A 22,508-nucleotide genomic window follows, 5' to 3' on the forward strand; every position below is an offset into this window, starting at 1 on the left:
GTATTTTGTATCTTTTGTTTATGTCCTGTTGTTGTTGAACTTACGCCGTACGCAGCCGCATCTTGTTAGCTCCACGGCCCTGACAACAACTCCTTGGCGCAGTGGCGATGTCATCAGCCTCGTTGCCCACATTTGATTGGAAAGCGTAACTTCACATAATTTGTTGTTGGGGAAACCACTCGCAATTACATCACAGTGATGCACGCAGATGTATGGCTGCAAAATTGAACTGTGCGCGTGACGCTTAATTAACAATACTAATTATAAAATGTGCGATTACCGGCGAGTGCAATTCACATTCACTACTCTAATTTTTAAACAACCAATATCTACATACAGAAGTCAAAACAATTTTGCGTGCTCTTTCTCGCAGCGATAACAAAACAAACTTATCGAAATGCTCTCCGCTCTCTTCTCTAAGTGATTGCTGCATGTTTGTGCCTGTGTGTGTGTGTGTGTGATCTGATAATCGAATTCGTGTTAGCATATGGCGCATCAAGTGTGCGTTTGTTTATTTGTCACATGTGCTTGCGAAAAAGAACCGCGTTTGTTCTCTTTCAATAATGATGCTAAACATTAATGACGTTTAGGCAAATTCACAAAGAGACGTATCAACAATGCACTCGGGTCATGCACCATTTAATATAACACACACATAAGGACATGCAGCTTTTAATGCCATCAGGGTTGTCGATTTTGGCCTTTTTTTGAGGGAAAAAAGCGGAAGGAAGCCAATCAATGATGTATGTATACGTTTGTAGATAGTTTTTATACCCGCTACCCATTGGGTAGAAGGGTATTATAACTTTGTGCCGACAGGAAATGTATGTAACAGGTAGAAGGAGGCATCTCCGACCCTATAAAGTATATATTCTTGATCAGCGTCAACAGCCGAGACGATCTAGCCATATCCGTCTGTCCGTCTGTGTGTCTGTCCGTATGAACACCTAGATCTCAGAGACTACGAGAGATAGAGCTATAATTTTTTTTCGACAGCATTTGTTATGTTTGCACGCAGATCAAGTTGTTTCAAATTTTTGCCACGCCCACTTCCGCCCCCGCAAATCAAAAAAAATCGAATAACAAGCGCAATTTTAAAGCTAAAGTTGTGAATTTTGGTATACATAATAATAGCTATAGTAGTTATGATTCCTGATTTGGTTGCGATCAGATAAAAATTGTCGAAGTTATTAAAGAAATACTTTTGTATGGGCAAAAACGCCTACTTACTAGGGGTCTTGCTTTGGCTGACAATCTGGTATATTGAGCCGTCTATGGTATATTTTGAATGCGGTACTATATCGATATACCACATATACCATTTGGTATATTTCTTTTTAGTATTTTTGCAGAATATTCGGTACATTTTGAGAATAATACCGCAAAATATATTGCTTTTATTCAAATTGGGTGGCGGGTATCTCACAGTCGAGTACACTCGACTGTAGCTTTCTTACTTGTTATTGTTTAACTTATGTACATACCTATTTCTAAGTGAGATTTGTTTTTTTTTGTTCTCTTCCCCGTTAAGTATTGTCGTCATTGCTTTACTTGTTCCCTTTTACCTATTTACCTAAATTGTTAACTCCAGTTTTAAGGTACTCAGAATTTTTTAAACAGACTATGTACACTAAATTTCGATTACTGCCAAAAATGGTTCATTTATTATTTTAATTTGTTAAAATAATGAATATGAAGGCTCCATTAACTTATATTTCAAAATAAGAGTTCTAGAGTTCTTAAACAAATTAATGAAATTGGAAAAAACTAAATATAATACTTTTTTTTTAGAAAAAGAAATATTTACATCGGTGTAGAAAATTTCAACTTTCCTGTGAGGTATGAATTTTAATCTGTTTTTGGCTAAATTTCGGGACATGCGAAATAGCCTATAAATTATTGTTCAATTTTCCTATTCCAGATGTGGGCAGCTGCAATTGCCAATAATGTCGTAAACACAGACAATGCAAATGTTGCCACAACAAGTGTCACATATGCGATTAATATATGTATGCGTATATGGAAATTTCTGGCAGGTTTAACACGAAAATCCATTCAAAAAATCACATAATATTCCACTTAATTGAATCGAACCGCAATAAAAATAAACCATTCAAGCAGGTCCATCTCCACCCCGTTCGTTTCCATATTGCTCTTGTTGTTGTTCGTTCCCCGAGTGTAGTCCAAGAAATGAGACCAATATTTGGTTGTGCTTGTGTTTTTGTACGCAAATCGGTGAATACGCTTGAATAAAGTAAAACCACCCTATAGAGCACATACTACATATCCCGTAGCCGAATGATTGTCTCTAATTGGAAGTTTTGACGTGTATATTACGTGATGGTGTTGACGATGATCTTTGGGACACCCCTCGGTGAGCATTCGTTGATTTTAACACAATCGAAACAGGACTTTTTATTCGAAATGGGGTGGCATTGGGCTGCGTGGGAAGTCAAAGCCTAAAAGTCTCTCACATCACCAGAGCGAGTCCAGCCCTGGTAACGTCATATAAATATTGAAAACATTTATGTTTAACCGGCAAAGTTAAATTAATGCGCAAAAGATTGTTTCATTTCAATGTAGAAACATGGCATAGGGCTTCACTTAGGGGTTGTTCCACTTGGAATTCAGTACTCGTATGATGATACGGAAACGCTTATTACATATTTGAATACCCGTTATTCACTTGGCATAAGAGATAAGGATTTCGTGACATTCGAAAATGCTTTATAGTTTTGATTTGTATCAACAGCTAGGATTTTAGTCGCGTGCTCTAGATTTCAGAGACTAGAAGAGTTATTGCTACGAAGGTCTCTATATCAATAAGCTTAGATATTACAAACAGATACCCAGTATACGGTAGTCGCATATAGAACATTTATTAGCTTGTCCTTTGATCAGCTACTCCAATTCCTTTGGCATTTATAATTTAAATTTCGTTGATTTAATTAAATCTTTATTAATTTTTTGAATACCTTTATTGTTACTAATGTGTTATCAGTGATAACTTATCACATATTAATTTAATTTTTATTACTACCTGTATTTCCAGTGTTATTTATTGTTGAATATCATTAATTTATTTTCTTTGTTACTCATAATTGGAATTTCATTCCGTTTGATCTCATAGATTTAATTTAATTTGCACTAATTACTCAAATCTTTATTGGTAATTTATTTTTTATAGATTTAATTCAATTTTTATCAAAATAATTTAAATAATTTTTGAAAATTGTAAAATCACATTATTAGTTTAAGGTTGTTAAAATTTCAGGTAATGTTTTCGTGTTCCTTTTTAGTAGCAAGTCAATTGGAAAATTCCCATTTGCGGTTTTGTACTTATTGCTTAGGGGTTGGGTGGGCATTTTCCTGCTACCCTTTTGTATCTTATAGCCTGTTTCTAATTATGCTCAGAAAATGCACCAAGCGACGGCTTAACTAATTTATTTGGGATTTTTGTTTTTAGTTAACACATTTGCTGATATGCAAATTTCATATTCGTAAAGCACACGCTTGACCCCCAAAACAACACAAAATAAACGAAGGGTTCGAACCGGTGACCAATGGTCAGTGATCAGTGGTCACTGTTTAGTGGTTAGTGGTCGATGGTCAGCATCAGTAGCTTTAGGTCGCGCACAGTGGCCGCAGCTTATTAGTCGCGATTATGTCTTCCAGTTGAACGATTTTCAAACGAAATATTTGCATTTAGACCCGTATTTCAACCGCTAATGAAACAGCTAATGCTGCTGCATGTATAAGATCTACTTTACAACACGTTGATTAGTATGCAGCTAAGTTCATATTTTACTCATAAATAGCAAATTATGTATCTGGCATGTTTGTGTTCGAAATAGGTTGGGGGAATTTTCTTTCCCAATTACTGTGTTAACGGTTTTGGATTTTTATAGAAAATACTTTAAACTATTGGAAATATTGAATTTTACGATGCTTATACTCCAGGTATTGGCATTTATTAACGAATATCATGTTATCTGAACTTTTATAAAAACATTATTTAGATATAAAAGAATTTTAAAAGCGATCACAAAATTATTGCATGGTCTTTTACTTTCTGAGTTGGTCTTAACAGTTCAGATTAACTAAAATATTTATGTATATTTAATAATCTACATCAAAAATTATATATTTTCAATTCTAAAGGTAAGCCAGTATTTTCAGAAATTTCTTTTTCTATGCAAATGTGTTACAGAGGACAATACTGAATTCCTCACAGCATCAAAGATATCACATTTTATTAAAATATATTCACCAAAATATGACCATAACTTTTCCTTCACTATAACCTCTTTCAATTACTTTCAAAATAAATAAATCTAAAAGATTTCCATTATAAAAATTCTTTTATTTACAAAAATACTTATAAAATATTTCAATTTTTGCTTTAGGTAAAATTGTATCAAAATTATTATAATATTATTTACAAAAATACTTATAAACTAATTTTATTTGTGACAATTTGTAAAATTTTTTATCAAAAGTTGTGCTTAAGCTAAGAACTCAAAGTGAGTAAAATTTTAAAAGTTTGGGTCTCATATTTGAGACCTTCTTGAGTAAACTTAAGACTATCACACTTGTTCGGCTTTGATCTGACTAGAAATCGATTGAACTTCACGGTTGCTGTCGGTCGCTGAGAGGGTAACGTAGTACAGTGAAACTTTTATTAACGGACAACTCTATAAGGCGGACGCCTATTTCTTTTTGATCGTCACTCGCATTCATCGTAATACATTTAATAAATTTAACATTTGTAATCGTCCAATATATGTAGGATCCACTGTACTACGCTCTCTCTTAATAGGCCATCTCAGCACCCCAAGGACGATAGGGTTTGGCGCCATTTGCAGCCGCGTATTGCAGTGCACTCGCATTGTTGTAATCCTGACTGCTGCTCACAGGATACGGATGAGGAGCGGCGCTGTAGCTGAGACTCTCGGCTGTGATGGTGGGCACCTCGCTGCGATGACTATTGCTGAGATCGGTGTAGGTGGGAATCTGCTGAGACTGCTGCGGCTGCTCCGCATGTCCTGAGTGTTCCTGTGTATAATGTTGCGTTGCCTGTTGCTGCTGCTGCTGTTGTGGTTGCTGTGGGGCCTGTTGCTGATGTTGCTGCGGCTGCTGCTGATGTTGTGGCTGTTGCTGCTGCTGTTGTTGTTGCTGGGAAGTTGCCTCTGGTCTCGACTCGTGAGTGGGCAAAGCATCGCTAGCACCTGCGCCACTCGTCGTCGACACGCTGGAGCGGCTCACGTGATGTGGCGAGGGATTCATGTAGGCACTGCTGCTGCTTGCCACATAAGAGCTGGCACTTCCCGCAACCGGACCGTAGCCCTGAGCTCCGTACGCTGTGGCCGCACAATTGGGCTGATAGCCGCCGCTGGCGGAGATCTCTCGCTGCTGCGAAAAGTACTGCAGATGGGACATCAAGCGCAGTCGCAGTGGATCCTGAATGTCCATGCCCTCGATGGTCACGAGGTAACGAGCGACTTCGGCGGCGCATTCGCGGAAGCCAATGATGTGATAGTCCATGGCCACGCGCTGTGGATCATAGTTGAGCGAGTCGAGAGCTGCAAATGGAAGACAAATTGTAGAGGCAAAAGTCAATAAGAGTTTAAATAGTTCCCACGCAGCGAAGCCCATAAAAAACCAACCCCTATTGAATGTCCTACACTAAGCACTACACCCAGGACAGTCAGTCAGTCAGTCAGTCAGTCAGTTAGGCAGGCAGTGGATTGGGTGGTGTAAAAAGCTGGTGGTGGTTAATGGTGGTAAATTATTATCGTTGGCAGTGCAACTTGCAACAACACAGTGAAAGGCAGCGTGGGAAGTGCCGAGATTAGAAATTCTCTCGGCTCGCGGCTTTTTGTGTTTCCCCTATTTAAACAAAACAATTGTTTGCGCATTTTTCCCAGCACTTGATGAGCCAACAGGTTAACACTGTTTATCCAGCTTTATTGTAATGCGACACATATTTTGTGCAAATTGATCGGGCTACTTTTCCCAAGGGTGCAGTGGAAAGCCCAAGTGTGAAAACTATACAGATTTTTTTCTTTTTGGGAAAAACATTTGATTTTCATTCATAGAATTACTATTTTCGGACAGAAAAATAAATAAAAATAATAAGATTATTTCATTAATTTTGCGTTTGAGATTAAATAAATCATAATTTTCTTTAGGCAAACTTTACATAAAGAACTAAATACAAAATAATAAAGAGATTTTGTAGGAACATTCCAAAAATAAGTTTTTTAATATAATATAAAGAAAAGATAATTGCATTTGCAATTTAACAGATCAACAAAAAATTTTATATATATGAAAATTAAATATATTTAATTTACTGTTGAAATGAATTGAAAATCTTTTTGTCTTCAATATTTAAAAAGTTATATAAATAAATTTATAAATTAAATTACGTAGAGTGACTTCAATAATAATTTCTTCAATTCACTTCATTTCAAATATCAAAAATTATTCCCTTGAAACAAATACTAATATAAAAGTTTTCACTTGCTGGGCTAGCAATATTTTCGCATATAGTCAATAATTTTATATGCCTAAATCTACACTTCAGAAATCTGTGAAGAATCCTTGCAGATCTATCTATAGATAAGTACTGTCTAGTCAACTAAACTCTCAAGGAAATCTTCAAGAAACTGTTACTTACTTTTTGATTGCAAATTCTTGAGATGCTCGACCGTGAGCTGCAAGATCTCTGCCTTCTCTAGCTTGGCGGATCCTTGTTTCTCATAAGCCGATGGCACCAGACGCTTGAGTTCGGTGAGCGAGGAATTAATGCGATCGCGGCGCTTCTTCTCAATGACGCCACGACGCTTCTTGCGGCTCATGAGCTGGCAGCTGCCTGGTTCACTAGGCGAGATTCTGCACGAAAGAATTTGAAAAATAAATTAATTAGGAACCACATGTAATTGGGGAATATTAAGTATACGCACTGCTCTTTGGAGGACTCCTCGGAGTAGAGCTCATCGCAGTCACTCTCGGAGAGCGCACGCTTCAGACTGTTGTGCGAGCTGTGATGGCTGTGATGACTGTGATGGCTGTGGCTCTGTGGCGGTGGCACCCAATGACCTTGGGGTGTGGCAGGCATCGCAGCGGCGGCTGCGGCACCATAACCCCAATGATGCAATGGTGGCGCATGTTGCACGTGCATATTGTGCTCCATTTGATTGTTTAGATTCACTTGGTTGTGGTTGTCGTTTAATTATTTTATTTGTTGGGTTTTTGTTTTTGTTTTGTTTTATATTTTGTTGATCACAGTCACTAAACACTGTTGAAATCACTTTCAATTCTTTGCTTTGTTTGCTGCTGTTATCTTTTGCTTTTGTTGCTGCTGATGTTGCGGCAAAGTGTTGAACTTGCTCTTGTATTCTTGCTGCAAAATGTTGAACTTGCTGCTGATGTTGCTGCTGCTGCGCGGTATCTGGAGCTAGTTTTGAGCACGTGACTTATCGTGTGCGCGAACGGCGTTCGACTGATTTTGCAGCACACGACTAGCGGACGTTCTGGCCGCCGCTTGGCCAAACCTCTCAACCCCTTTTTGTTGTCGTCGCTGTTGCCGGCGGCAGCAGCAGCAGCAGCGGCGGCAACAGCAGCAGCAACGGTCCAATAAGATGAAGCAGCAACCACCCTCTTTTTTATTGTGGGCAGCGCGTGCCGCAACGACGCTTAGCCTGGCTGGGGGTAGAAAAAGCAGCAAACGGCAAGGCAGCTAAGCAGCCAGTGCCAGCGATCATTGCCAGGGAGAAACCAACAAATGAACAAGCAGATTGTCGCTGCCGCTGCCGCCGCTGATGCTATTGTTGCTGCTGTACACTCAGAGAAAAATTTGTATACATTTGTTGTTTTTGATATAATAACTCACCTAGTTTCATTTTAAATTATTTTATGTTAGGCTTATTATAAAACATGTTAATAATAAATATTTTACTAAGCTTTCACTTTATACTTTTGTTATCAGTTTACTTATTGATTCTAATAACACCCGGAAAACCCTGAGAATTTGCCTTTGACTGAGACATTTTTAATTTGAATTTGCATTTTATTTATTTATTTTATTTTATATTTTAAATATATTTTTTGTATACTTATTACATTTATTTAAATATGATTTTCTTAATAATATTTCATTTACTTGGTATACTTTTTCTGTCAGTGTAGTTGCCGTTTCTGTGATTGTTGTTGCTGTTGTTGTCAATGCTTTTGCCTGCGTGCGACAAGGATACCAAGTCTGTTAAGCTGTCGCACTCGCACTCGCACTTGCCACAATTGGTTGCCAAGGTGCCATGCAAATGAAATAGCTCAATGATTATTATTACTCGATTCTGGCCGCATCCGCAATCGCAAACTGTTGTCATCGATGCCGATTGTATCTCTAAGCGGCAGCAGCAGCAGCAGAGGCGACGATGGCAGCATCATCGCTGTGGGCGTTCTCGATGGCCGCTTGCCACAGCTTGTCGCATTGTCTTTTTGGTGGCCGCCACTTGCCACGCCACGACGTTGACTTGTTGCCACACATTGTTGTTGTTGGCTAGGCACTGCCTGGAAACTGGAGCACGCGACCAACGACGGCGTCGTCGTTGTTGCCGCCGGCTCGTGTGCGGCATGCGGCTCCAACAAGTGCCAACGACCCCCCGCCCTGCCCCTGGCTTGTTGAGTGTTGTTTGCCTTTGGCTTGCTGTGACCTGACCCTCGTTATTAGGTCAATGGTCGACTTCGATTCAAGGTTATGGAGCAGGTGCCGCGGCGTTGCGTCGTTGACCTATTATGACCTACTCTCTTCATTCCAATTGATTTCTCAGTTTTCCGCATGCTGCCAAAATTAACTTGCGCATTATAATAATTGTTATTATTGGATGAAGTTGAAGTAGAAATTTGAGATTGAATATGTCGAAAATGTCCAAGTTGAACCGAATTTATATTTTTAAATGAATCAAAATGTTGTTTTGTGTCAAATAGTTAAAAGTATTAATCATTTTTTTCATTCATCATGAAAAATAAAATATATAAATTATTTTCTACAAATTAACAAACGAAAAAAAATATATATAATCCTGACTTTTTAAAACATAAGCTTTACTTTATTTACAAAATTAAAGGGGTAATAAAAACCGTTAGACAATCAAGTTAATTTTATAAATCTAATATTGAAGTAATTATGAATTAGTAATATTATCATTATTATGCCACAACAATAAATACGAAAGAATATATAATTTAAATAGTACATACAATTACAATTTTCCAAACTTGTTCTGCTTCCAAATATTTTACTTAAAATTAAATATTAATTGTTAGTATCGGAAGGCTACTTATTTTAAAAATTATATGATGGTAATTATTATATTGCAATTCTTTTCGTCGGTGAATTGAGACTTATCTTCGTTTTCCATTTAATTAATTTACTTTGTTATAACCTTGCTTATACAAGTGTTGTCTGGAAAAAATCTTCATGTAAGGCATGATTACTATTTATATTGTTCACAAAGAAATGTGATGAATTTGATATGTAATTAATTAGCTTTTAAACAATACTGGCTGGAAAGCAATATAAATACAAATACTTCCGAGAGAAATAATTGAAATGATATATATATATATTAATAGATTATAAAATACAATAATAATCATTCATTTGATTATCCTTTAAAGAAATAATTTTGAATAATAATTTTCTTTAGATTATCATCTTAGGAAAATAGCTTCATAATATTTCTTTTCCTCGACTAGAGCTAAGGTACCACACTACGTATGATTAATTTTATGTAGGCAGTGCTCTCCAGTAACTCCACATGATATCGATTTCAAATGCCGAATAAAAATTAAGAAAAGTGGTTTTCATTTGCTGGCGACAACAAAGCTGTCGCTCAGGTTACAAGGACATGCCCCGTGTGGGCGAGCAATATAATTGTGTAGTCGTAGTTGTTCATGTTGTGGTAGCGCACCGTGTTGTAGCAATAACTCACCCCTAAGAGAGTAGAACACCACCACGAACACGAAAGAGCAGGGCGAAAGGCGGCTCGACAGTGAGAAATGGCTCGTGGGAAAGCCAAAGGCTCGACGATTCTCACGCATGTTCAGCACGTGCGGGTCGTGCGACCGTCTAGCACTATGAAATGGATGGAATACTCGTACCGTATGGGACTCTAGCTACAAAAAGCGCAGACCAAATCGTTTGAAGTGCATTTAATGCATGTCGTGGCTGAGAAGGAGACGCTTCGTTCGTTCTACATTGTTGTTGTTTTTTTTTTAATGGGCTTTTGTTACCAATTTTCGAATAATGAAAATTGCCTTGACTGGCATTTGTAATCCCACCCAACAATAAAATGAAACATTCTTTAAAAAAAATACATTTTATGTACAGTTCTTAAGAAAAAAAAACGTGGCGTAAGTTAAGAAAAAATTAGAAAGAAGATTGGAAATTTATATGATAAAATTTGGAAATTTTTTAAATAACTTAAAATAACTAAAAATAGATTTTGTTTTAGATTTCTTGACAAAATTGCAGACATTATTTAATAAAATGAATATACTCATTCCTTCAAAAATATTATACGTATAGTATTTCTATAAGAAAAATTATAATTGGTCTAGCACATTCCTGAAATAAATTTTTAATTTGTAAAAGTAATAAAATACACACAAATAAAATCAAAATATATTATCGCAGCTATCTAATTATTATTTATTCCCAACTAGTTATTTCTTTTTTAAATATTCTATTTTTTTAAACGCTTTTTAAAGTGGTAAATTCCCTGATGATTTCAATAATTTCTCTGATGATTCAAAATTGTACATACCAAGAAACAATACGTTACTTTTTTCAAAGTTTTCAATTTTGGTAATCCCACCCAATATGAAAAGAAACCATTGCAAGATTTGCTTCAAAATAGACCGTATAATTTTCAAAAAATGGAAAGTTCTCTTAGAAAAACTAACGTCGAGCGAGCGCAGAGAAAATTCCGATTATTGATTTCGTTAACATGCTTTTCATTTAGGTTTTCTTTTTTTTGCGGGAAATACTATTTTGCAATTGCTTTTTTCGCAATACTCAGAAACTCTTAAGGCAATGGTTGCAGTTGTTGTTGGTTTGCAGTAAATTCTGCGAGTCATCGCACAGTCCCAACTCCGCATCATCGATCCATGTCTCGAGGGTACAGGAGCTGGAATGATGACTCGATCTCTGGGACTGAGCGCTCCCCAGGCGTTTGCTTTGCGCCGACTGCAGCTGACGCCAGCGATTGTCAAAAGCATCCCAATGCTGGCGCAGATCAAAGTGCTCCTCATCTAGAGAGTTGCCATTGATGTCCCATTTGACAATAGGATAATCATCGTTGGGCGGCTGCTCCATGATGATCACATTGTGGTAGTTGCCATCGAACTTGGACCCAACGCTAACGCTGCAGGGGCGTGGAGCGGGGATATCCCTCGTCAGGAGTTGAGGCGGCTGTTGTTGTTGTTGTTGGTGCTGTGGCTGCTGCTGCAGCTCCAGCTGAAGATCTAGGCTTGAATTGGAGGGTGTGTGACGCAAATAGCGTACATTCTCCTTGTAGTGCATCAAGTCGAATGTGATGTTGAGAGACGACTGCAGTTGCTCCGACTCCCGTTGCTCTTCCTCAAGGATTGCCGCTTCGCAGGCGTATTCCAAACATTGGACGGATGGTTCCGGGGTATTCTGGTTCTGTTGTTGGTGGCACATGCTGTATTGCTTATCGTCGTTTGCCGCATCCAAGCTGCAACTCATTGCTGGCGATTGCTGCTCTTGCTCCGCACCGTTCTCCTGCTCTTCTTCATCATCTTCAATGTCCTCGTCCAGACGCTGCACAAACAGTTGCTTTGATGTGGATATTTTGCGCAGCAGCTGCAACAACAGCAACATTTAATAATAAAAGTTCAATCCCCACTGTCTTGAATGCCAATGCGTAATTAAGTGTGACCGCCGTGCAGTTATTTTAAGTTAGATATCGATTTTTTATCGATTGTGCTCAACTCGACACTCACCTTGAGACAGGACTTCTTGGTGCGCTTCAGCAAATGGGACATGTCAGCACCCAAAAAATATCAAGTTGTTGTTGTTGCTGTGTGATTATTGTTACCGCCCCTGTTGTTGCTGTTCTTATAGTTGCTTACGGCTGAGGCATTGCTGCTCTATGTGTGGCGACGGCGGGCAGCGGCTGCTCCTGTTGGCTGCTGCAGCTCTGTCGGCCTAACAAAACAACACTGAAATTAGAAAAGAAATATTAGAGAAGCAAAAATGGCAACTAGAATTGTAGCTAACCCCGCTGCTGATGCGACGATGTTGTGGCAGGTGGAGCAAGGACGCCGACACTGTGTGGTGACTCATGCGGCCAGCCGCCATTGAATTGCAAGTGCCAAAACGAGCTAGCACACACACACATGCACGCGCCAACACATGCATACGCACACACACACCCACAGCTGAGAGACCCGATGACTTCGTCGGCACTCGGCTCTCGGCATCGGCGCAGTTCGTTATATAGTCTCCCGAAAGGGTCTCGTGCCTCTCGACAGCGCAGATTTCGCATGGTTTTTAATTCGAGTGGACCCTCGAGTCATGCACTTCCAGTTGTTGTTTTTGTTGTTGACGAGCTCCTACGAAACACTCTGCATGCTAATGTGCTAATGCGACTACTATTCTACCCTTTCACCTTCCCCCCATTTGAATCTCTTGGCGTTCTCTCTTGCTGAGTGGGCAGCCCAGTCGCTTAGTTTATTTGAGCGCCGGTTTTTATTGTGGGCCAGGCGCCAATTTGCTGCTCTAAATCAAAATGTTCCAATTGCCACCGAAATACTCCCTGAAGGACTCTGCTTGAATTTTCGTAAAACTACAAATCTCTGCTTAACATGGAAGGGAACACACAAAACATAAGAATACTACATATGTACATATAAAGTTATTTGTTTCTGTATCAAATGCTATTAAATAGTCGGTATTAAAATTAAGAATTATATTCAGAAAGTTTATTAATAGTAGCATTGCAAGGTTTTATATTGCATTCCTTAACTTTTTTAACTATGCTTTCACTGCAAGTATTAAATTTATTAGAAATTTGACCAAATGTTTTGTTTATAATTGAAATCCAAGTCGGTGTTGCTCAGGTATAAACATATATTTTAAAATTTTATGTATCTTCAATCAGTTCAATCTTCTCTGTTGTGATTTTAAATTATTCAAATTTTCCCAGGAAACTTGAAACATTTATTTTCTATAATAGCTTTGTGAACTTGTCGACTGAGTCAAACTGATAATTATATAGAACACGCTAAATTTGTTACGCCATTGTAGCTGTTTCGTGTTGATGAAGCAAACAAATGAAAGAGGGTTGAGCTTGGGAGGAAATTTTTTGTTGATGTTAAAGAAGACAATTTATAGGAACTCGAGAGGACCGCAAGTAATTAATGACATATCCATTTAAATTTTGTGGGCTTATTACAAAATGATTTAAATGCATTTTAGTGTAAAATGGAAAACCAGTTTTACAATTGTAAATTGCTGTTCAACGCGACTCGACGAGAACTGAAGCACTCTGCGGCTTGTCGCAGATTTGTCACATCACTCAAACTCTGGCTGAAGTGTGGCCAGGATATGTGAAACACTTAAAAGTGCACGGTCGGAGTGGAAATGAATGATGGAATGATGACACTCGCAGCAAATTGCTCTGGACAGATAAAATGATATTTGATTGCAATCGAAATGGACTTTTGCCGTGACTTTTCAGATTTTCCAATTTTCCGATCAGCGGCGTGACTTGCTTGATGCATTATTTTTGACAATCGCTCAATAACTTTTTGACAGTTGATGATATTTTTTAGTGAAGTCACAAACCGTTACCTGATCAAAGGGTGAGTTTGCGGCCAATTAGGGATTGATCGATAGCATAGAAGATGCTCAATTGCAATATCGATTTCAATAGTATGATTTTAATTTTTAATTGCCCATCAATAGTAGGTGGATGAGGGAGGGAGGGTTATCGCACTCGATTGTCAATGTGCACACACACACAAGTGTCACACCACCACCAAAAAAAAGTGACCCTCCCAACACTCGAAGAAAACACAAGCACACTTTTATGGTTATTGCCAATTGTCAGCCCTGGGGGCAGTTGATTGTAATGCACATGCATGTTGAGTGTGTGTGTGTGGGTTTTGTGTGCTGTGTAACCCTGAATGAATAAAGTGTGTCAATTATGCGCATTTTGAAGTTGCTCTTTGGAAAATTTACATTTTATTAGATTTTACATGCTCGACGCATTAAAATTATTTACGATCCCAAATATTGTAGGTTGTAAATAATTTCCATGGCACGTACTATTAATAGTTTAGCTCGACACACGTAGGTAACGGCTATTTGTAAGCCCCTTTTTCTTGACCTTTTGCCGCCTAATTAGAGGCGCATTGTTTTCCGATCCTCCCCATTCCTCCGTGATTCTCTCAAATGGTCATTCGCCTGGACACGCGCACGTCACGTTTTTAAACTGACCCGCAAATCTGTTGAAATTCAGTTTCAACTGATAGCCACACAAAACAATGAATGGCAAATCACTCGACAAGGGGGCGACGCGACTAGTTAATCAGTAATCGCCGCTCGTTGGGCTCGTCAAGATGTCGTCGCAAACTGAAATCAATTACTATGAGCAAGTGCTCAACATACGACAAGTAGTCGACGAGGCACATTTAGAGGATTGCGACGAGGCGCTCAATATATGCGATCTGTCGAGCGTGGAGCGCAAATTCCATTTGTGGCAACAGCATCTGCCACGCATCAAGCCTTATTATGCGGTCAAGTGCAACGATAACCCCATTATCGTACAAACTCTGGCTGCACTGGGAGCTGGCTTTGATTGCGCCTCCAAAAATGAGCTTAAGCTGGTTTGTATAGCATTAATATTAACATGCTAGCTGCTTATTATAAAGTATTTTACTTTGAACAGGTGCTGAACAGTAACGTCGAACCAGAGCGCATCATATTTGCTAATCCTTGTCGCCCGGTCAGTCATCTGGATTATGCTCGAGAACAGCACGTGCTCAAGGGCACGGTTGATAACGAATTTGAGGTTTACAAACTGCACAAGCACTATCCCAATTCAAAGTGCGTATACCGAAAATCCGACTTAGTCTCGGTTTAAACTTTAAACACGCTACCCTTAAAAATGTATTGTAATTTAGTGGCTACCAAAAATGCGTGAATATTTTGTGTATACTAATGTGATTATCTCCATCAATATCAGTTGCCGAGACGATTTTGTTGACAGTTACCAAACACCAAAATTTTTCAAAAATAATTCAGATTATTGACTGCGGTATCGGATTACCAGGGTTGCTTATTGATGGAAACTGTAGCAGATCTTGTTCTATTCTTTTTACAAAAGTGTTAAAGTCTTCTATTGTAATAACTCTTACAAATCGCTTATCACATATAACTTTTTCCCCTAAATATGTTTACCGAGCTCACTCGATTGTAGCTGACTTACTTACTTGTTATCAGTCTGAGACTGAATCTTAATCTATTCATTCATTTTCCAGCCTGATTGTACGTTTCAAGTGCGAGGCAAAGGCCGCTCAGTGCCCGCTGGGAGATAAATTCGGTTGCGATGCGGACATTGATGCCTCAGCATTAATGCTGCTCGCCAAGGCGCTGGACTTGTCTGTGAGTAAGATTGGTAGGAAGTAATGTAAATGTAATCTTAAGTAATCTCTATACTTAGGTGACTGGCACCAGCTTCCATGTGGGCTCCGGCTGCAGCGAATACGAGGCTTATGAGCGGGCCATCAAGAAGGCGAAGAACATTTTTAAGTTTGGTGAGCTGCTGGGTTACGATCTAAAGCTACTTGATATTGGTGGGGGATTCCCCGGAAGCGATGACGAACAGTTTGGCAAGGTATGTTATGTGGTTTGTCTGAAGTATACGACTAACATTTAATTCTTTACAGATTGCTGGCATTGTGGACAAGGCAGTCGAGAAGCACTTTCCTGATGAACACATCGAGATTATTGCAGAACCTGGACGTTTCTTTGTGGCAGCTGCTTATACTCTCGTCTGCAAGATTCATGCCAAGCGGGAGGTGCGCAATGCGGCAGGAAAACTGGACACGGTTATGTACTATCTGAACGATGGCGTCTATGGCTCCTTTAATTGTATTCTCTATGATCATCAGGTCGTCACGGCAGAGCATTATTTGGTAGGAAATTTATCATTTATTATGCAATTATGTAGTCCTAAATTGTCTTCTTTATTTTTTAGGATGATGCCGAGAATTTGCCTACATTCAAGAGCCTAATTTGGGGTCCTAGCTGTGATGCGTTGGATAAGGTAAATTGTTTGCTTTTTACAAATTTTCATTTAACACATTTTAATATCCAATTTCTTTAATAGATTTCTGAAGATCTGCGTTTGCCCAACCTAAATCGGGGCGATTTAATTGGCTTTCCAAATATGGGCGCTTACACAGTGCCCATTGCCAGCGCCTTTAATGGTTTCCCATTGCCCAAGACGCTATACTTTAAAGCCATCTGACTAAATAAAGAAAGCAAGTGTTGTATTAGTAACCAATATGATTCTTTATTCTTTGATAATTCGCGAGAAAACATAGTCTGCATGGCCAAAGGCCTCGCACACTTTGACTTCTACAACGAAGCATTTTACAATTGATTTTGCCTCATGGATTCGACTCCTTTCTTTGTTGTTTGTTTTGATTTCTAATATTTCGAAGAGAGCAGCTATTGCCAAAACTGACCCGAGTTGGCATATTGAGCACACTCTCTTGAAAATATTTGTTTGCATTTGTTTGTTTGGTTTTTTTCATTCTTACTTCCGTCTCGGGAACTCGCCAGTGGCTAACTGACCCAACCAAACTGACGAGGAGCCCAATATAGAAGAAAGATGTGACGAATAGATGGTTCAAATATAAATCTAAATGTAAATATAAATTAGCCTATAGGTATATATGTATAACTTAGTTAAAATACAATTCAATAGAGGTACGTACATACATAGAAACATACATATATAAAAAAAAACAATTTCAAAAATTGTAATTTTAGTGTGGTAGAATTCTATAAAATTTGTGAGTTTTCAATTGTTTTTTTTTTTTTTTTTTTTTTTGAGGCTACCAATTATAATTGGCGCACTCCTGATATGTTACGATATTACCACTGTGTATATATCTATAACGATTATGTATACAATAATTGATATGTATGTGTATATGCGGGACAACAAATGTGTCCGCTTCTCAACCCTCATTCCTATAACTTTTCCACCTCTCTTCCATATAAAGAGTACAAACTACTTATTCCATAATCAGTTCTTGTTGATTGATGCAAATGTTTACGTTTTATCTTGTTTGAACGCGTACAATTCTTTAAAGTAATTTTTTTTTTGTTTCTTTTGTTTTTGCAAATTTTTAAAAGAAGTTGCACATAGATTTGTATATAGCAATATATAGTATAGTAAGAATTTTGTAAATAATAGAATCTTGCAAATTTCGACTAGGTTGCATTGTAAAAACTTGAATAGCTAACAGAATAGAAATTGAACAACAAACAAAAGTTTTTATAATGATTGTATCTCACAACAGCGACGACAAGACGACGACATATGTTATTAGTACTACACACAATAGATAGGTACATAAATATAGTAGATATTACATATATGTATAAATATATGCATTGTAGTTGTGATAAAACATGTAAAGATTCTCTCATAATTCTTAAAACGACTACAAGTAGTAATAATAATTTTCAATTAATAATAATATCGCTTAGCTTAGCTGCTAACAATTCACGTTCTCAGATATGTTTACGTTTAAATCTCTCTTTCGAATTATCATTTTTGTGGAACTTACAACTACATACATAGATGCCTTTTGATAACAATTACGTTTACAATCTTTCATTTATTCAAGGCTAAGCGTTAACAATTAACGAGCTTGTACTAATATTTATAAGCAGCATTTGTCGGGCTACTGCACTATATTATAATTATAATTGTTATTATTATTATTTGTTTGTTTTGTGTACTTTCGAGTGTTTGCAGTGTTCAGTTAATAATTGTTTTTGTTTGCGCGTTTTATGGCATATTGGCATCAAATAATCAATTCAACAAGGTGGGTGTGTACGAGTATCATTTTGCATTTGAGTATTCAGTTAATCGATGGGGGGCACTTGCGGGGTGATATTGCTGTTGTTCTGCTTGTTTTGTTGCTCTTGGTTGGGTGCATTCTGAGTCTAACAATTGCCAGAGTTGCATAATTCACGGATTCACTATAATCTATAATAAAAAATACAATACAACAACACAGAAAAAGGTTTGTAGGCGTACAAAAGTTCTATGGTATTTTTTTGGTTTTTAGTTTTTTTTTTTGGGCTTTGATTTGATTTGTTTTTGGTTTTGTGGGGGCATAAGTATCACTTCGTCTATGTCTGATGATGATGAGCCATCATGACCACCTACATAATACTATGTGTGTGTATAAAACTAATCGGAAAAACGGAATGTGAATGCAATTGATACGATTGCGTGTGTATGCTCTTAATGCTTTTGAAGTAGCATTTTTTAAACACTACTCAGAAACGCCACGCTAAACATGGCTAATTGGGCCAAAATGTTCACTTGCAGTATCCGCATGAGACCGCCGCTCGTGGGTGAGGGACTCACATTGAGGCCAGCGCAGTGCATCTTCTCGATGGGCATCGCTTGCACAAAATACTCGCGATTGTCCAGCGACATGTGGCACAGTGGCTTCTTCTTCTGTGACATTTCATCGTCCTTATTTTTTAGATCCTCCAACAACTTCGGGAACCAGATCAATTCGCACGAACAATTCAATGGATTATCTATATTATTTGATAACAATCAAGAATGAAAACTGTAAGCTCGATTTAGGTAATTTCTACAACTTGCCAGTGATGTCAATTATGCGTAGAGTATCGATGACTGGTTCCATGGTGTCCTGTGGAATGCGTTGCAGCTTGTTATTCTGCAGATTCAATGTCTCCAATGAGTTGAGGTTCTCGAATAAGGTGCTTGGCAGCACTTTAATGCTACAATTGAATAATAATAAGAATAATAAGAAAAATAATATTGATGAATATGAGACGCATTCCAAAAGATAAGATTTGTGCACTTGTGGCGAGCTAATTTACTCATTCTTCTGAAGATTAACGAATGTCAGGGAATCGCCATAGCCAGTAAACGCATCATCAGCCAAGACGTTGATATTGTTGTTACGCAAATCCAAATGACGCAGGCGATGGAGGGGTCGCAATGCCTCACTGGGTATGGCATGAATATTGTTATCGCCCAGACGTAAATACTGCAGATTCTCTGTGGGTATTTCCATAGTATTATGTCAGTCAGTTTAAGAGCAGATAATCGCATTCCAATCTCTTACCCTCTAGACCCTTGAATGCATCTTTATCGATGACGCTGATCTTGTTGCCCTCCAATTCCAATGAGTTGAGTAGACTTAAGTGCGAAAATACATTTGCAGGCACGGTTGTGATCATATTATGTGCTAATATCAATGAATCCAAGTTCTGCAGGCCTGAAATACAATTGGGATGCTTAAAGTTCTGCCAATAGACTTTTATTAAATGCATATTTTACCTTCAAAGTCGCCCTCGCTGATCGTACGAATCTTGTTCTCCTGTATTTCGAGCTTCTTTAGATTATCCAATATGGAGAGCGCCTTCTGCGGTACATTGGACAGATCATTTCCACCCAGATTCAAACGCTTCAGTTTTCTAAATTTAACAAATTAATACTTTCAGAGGTTAATACTTTATTTAACACTCATACGCACTTTTCCAGGCCGCGGAACGCTTCCGGGTCAACCTGTGTGATTTTATTCTCGTAGAGCGTGAGTATCTCCAATGTATCGAGTCCCTCGAAGGCATTGTTATGTATAACAGTGATTTTGTTGTGATTCAAATTCAATATTAACAAATGATACAAATGTTGCAGGGCCTGCAAAACAAAGAATTAATCAATAGCTTTAAAATGGCGCTTTCAATTGCAAGACAAGATGGTTGCTAATACGATAACTAAGGCTATCGAATTAAAATATATCTATAGCGCTCGCAAAGTATGCAATGAAATATGTGTTAACAATTAATTACCTGTGATGGCACCGTTTTCATCTGATTCAGTGAAACATCAAGCTGTGTTAGTCCCTTGCCTAAGTATGAATGTAGAATTTGTTAAAATATTTATCAATGCGAAGTGTGTTCTCCACTTACCCAACGAACTGAGAGCATTCTCCTCGATGGCAGCCAAACTGCTGTTGTGTATTGTCAAGTGGCGGATATCCAGCGCAAGAAAACAAATCCTTGAAGCTTGGGCAGGTTGTTGTGGCGCAGCTTCAGATAAAAGATAATCGGACTCTTGCCCTTCAGCGTGCCCATAGATTTTGTGATGTGCGCCAAATCGGTTGTTTCGCATAAAATGTCCAAGCCATTTTTCTTCACCGTGCAAATGCAAGGCGAGATATCGCTCTGCTCTGGGCACACCTGTTGTGGTGTTCCTTGAGCCAGTGCTTGTTGAGTCAAAAAGAAGAGCAGCAGACAGCTAACGGTGCTCAGTGCATTCAGGTGTTGGACTAGCAGCGCCCTCTGTCCTGCCATGTTGGAAACTCAAGCAATCACACACAGACGCAGACTTACACAGACTCGCGCACACAGACGCAGGGCAAGCTCAACTCAATGATCGTTACGACGTCAAAGTTTTGCGTTGTCGCCGGTGATGTCGCTGATGTGCTGATGATGCTATTTACAATTGTGTGTGTGTCCCTGTTTGCCGCCGCATAGAAGAAGCAGAGACAGTGAGAGTGAGAGAGAGGGAGAGACAAATAGAAATGAAACTACAAAACTACAACAAAAAGTGAATTACAAATTAAACGAACAATACGCGACTTGCGCGATTTTATTTGTGTGCGCTTTGGGATTTTGCACAGAAGTCGGATTAAAAATAAATTGAGCTAATTGAGGAGCTAAAACACGTACAGTCGTTCTCAAATCAGATAATCCGATGACAAAGCAAAAAAAGCTACGCATAGAAATTGCAATGACATTTTTCACACTATACTCACCTAAAATGTTTGTCCGTCCCTATTTGATCAGTGCCAAATTAAACATGCTTCTATTAATTTCCCCGATGTGCAACAATTAAATCATTGCTCACTCGCACTCGCTCTGCATCAACAGTCCGTCACTCCTTCTCACTCGCACTCTCGCACACACACACGCATTGAGACAAAGGCATACAATACCCCGTCCCAGCTGCTACAGACTGGGGGCGGCTTGGGGTGTTGGTAGGATTGTCTGTGGCTTGAAGTGGGGCGTGTGCTTGTTGTTTGTTTGTGTGTGTGTGTAAACTCGGTCAGAGTGTGTGTATAACGTTATAACGGAAAATCGATATCATTCCAAAGAGGTTGTTGAATGACCAACGACGAACGAACGAGTCGCGCTTTCTTTTTTCCTGTTTGCTGATTTTTCGTCGACGTTGTTGTTTCTGCAAGTGTCCCTTGTGACGCCAACGACGGACTGGTGGAGAACTGAATTACTAAGAGTACATACGTTGGGTGATGCGAAAAATTATGGCAATTGTTGTACTTGTTGTGGTGCAAAGAGCAACAACATAAGCGCTGTGTGTTAGGATTATTTGTTGTGGCAACGTATCAGCAAGTGGGAGATTAGTTTTCTTTTTTCTTTATACTCAGAGCTTCCGCGCGCCGATACACGCATTAGGTATATGATGTGTGTATAGGTATGTATGCGTATTAATGGGAATAAAAAGAGTGCGGATAGCGCGTTCAGAAGCACGTTTGCTTGGCAAAACCGACGTCTGCGGACTGATTTTTTCCGATTTCAAAAAGTTGTTCAAAGCTGTTTTATTAGCGAGTGTGACCATAAGCAACAGCTGAGAAATGTATGGTTTTAGGATATATCGAACCCAACAAGAACGCGATGCGCGTCATGGTCACACTTGTGCAGTATTTTTGAAACGCGTGCAAAATTTAAATTGAAGTGTGTCATGTGTTTCCTTTCATATATCTAGACATCATCAAGAATATTTGCAAAAGCGCCGTATGAGTTTCCGGCTACCAATGCAAGGATTTCCGTTGTAAGGCAGCGATTTTCGGCAAAATGCGATATTATAAAATGAGTAACTGCATTTGTTCATACGAATGCTATTTTAGTAAGTTTTTGTGCTTTAAAGTTTCGATATATTGAAAAGCACTTCCGGTATATTTCAGTTTTTAATATCGAAAATTCTCTTCTTGGCTTTGTTAAGACCGACAATTACGGACTAAAATTAGATTTCGAAATTTGAATGCTTTGCAATTTTTTGGGGTTGTTTTATGCGCTCAACCGAGCTGGACGTTCATGGCGTTGCCACTTTAAGAAGTGAAATGGTCACCCTGCGAAATAAAATTGAATATAAAAATCGGTC

General features: G+C 38.5%; 4 protein-coding genes across 5 annotated transcripts; 1 reads left to right on the forward strand and 3 right to left on the reverse strand.

Annotated features, from left to right (window-relative positions):
* Positions 1 to 4,523: 4,523 nt before the first annotated feature.
* LOC117570059 (hairy/enhancer-of-split related with YRPW motif protein) lies at positions 4,524 to 7,427 on the reverse strand. The gene is made up of 3 exons (XM_034251494.2): positions 6,969 to 7,427; positions 6,683 to 6,897; positions 4,524 to 5,582 (listed from the first exon to the last, which is right to left on the reverse strand). Exons 1-3 carry the CDS (start codon positions 7,196 to 7,198, stop codon positions 4,813 to 4,815), a joined length of 1,215 nt encoding a protein of 404 aa, XP_034107385.1. The 5' UTR covers positions 7,199 to 7,427; the 3' UTR covers positions 4,524 to 4,812.
* A 3,469-nt stretch (positions 7,428 to 10,896) lies between these two features.
* On the reverse strand, positions 10,897 to 12,404 carry LOC117571489 (uncharacterized). Of its 2 annotated transcripts, XM_034253657.2 has the most exons (3): positions 12,311 to 12,404; positions 12,034 to 12,252; positions 10,897 to 11,893 (listed from the first exon to the last, which is right to left on the reverse strand). In XM_034253657.2, the coding sequence occupies exons 2-3, from the start codon at positions 12,073 to 12,075 to the stop codon at positions 11,084 to 11,086; spliced, it is 852 nt and encodes a 283-aa protein (XP_034109548.1). In that variant the 5' UTR covers positions 12,076 to 12,252; positions 12,311 to 12,404; the 3' UTR covers positions 10,897 to 11,083. The 2 variants fall into 2 exon arrangements, with proteins under 2 accessions (XP_034109548.1, XP_051860916.1); XM_052004956.1 differs by lacking the exon at positions 12,311 to 12,404 and having other exon boundaries at positions 12,034 to 12,257.
* A 1,831-nt stretch (positions 12,405 to 14,235) lies between these two features.
* LOC117568399 (ornithine decarboxylase 1-like) lies at positions 14,236 to 16,600 on the forward strand. Its single transcript, XM_034249031.2, has 7 exons — positions 14,236 to 14,922; positions 14,985 to 15,142; positions 15,577 to 15,700; positions 15,759 to 15,932; positions 15,985 to 16,233; positions 16,296 to 16,364; positions 16,428 to 16,600. Exons 1-7 carry the CDS (start codon positions 14,656 to 14,658, stop codon positions 16,566 to 16,568), a joined length of 1,182 nt encoding a protein of 393 aa, XP_034104922.1. The 5' UTR covers positions 14,236 to 14,655; the 3' UTR covers positions 16,569 to 16,600.
* LOC117568398 (platelet glycoprotein V) lies at positions 16,589 to 21,917 on the reverse strand. The gene is given in 10 exon segments (XM_034249029.2): positions 16,589 to 18,892; positions 18,960 to 19,099; positions 19,202 to 19,382; positions 19,450 to 19,602; positions 19,665 to 19,801; positions 19,861 to 20,024; positions 20,177 to 20,235; positions 20,297 to 20,380; positions 20,383 to 20,845; positions 21,145 to 21,917. Coding segments are annotated over 9 exon segments (1,497 nt in total). The 5' UTR covers positions 20,681 to 20,845; positions 21,145 to 21,917; the 3' UTR covers positions 16,589 to 18,611.
* Between the last annotated feature and the right edge of the window lie 591 nt (positions 21,918 to 22,508).

The sequence above is a fragment of the Drosophila albomicans genome, chromosome 3 (assembly GCF_009650485.2).
Source record: "Drosophila albomicans strain 15112-1751.03 chromosome 3, ASM965048v2, whole genome shotgun sequence".
Lineage (NCBI taxonomy): Eukaryota > Metazoa > Arthropoda > Insecta > Diptera > Drosophilidae > Drosophila > Drosophila albomicans.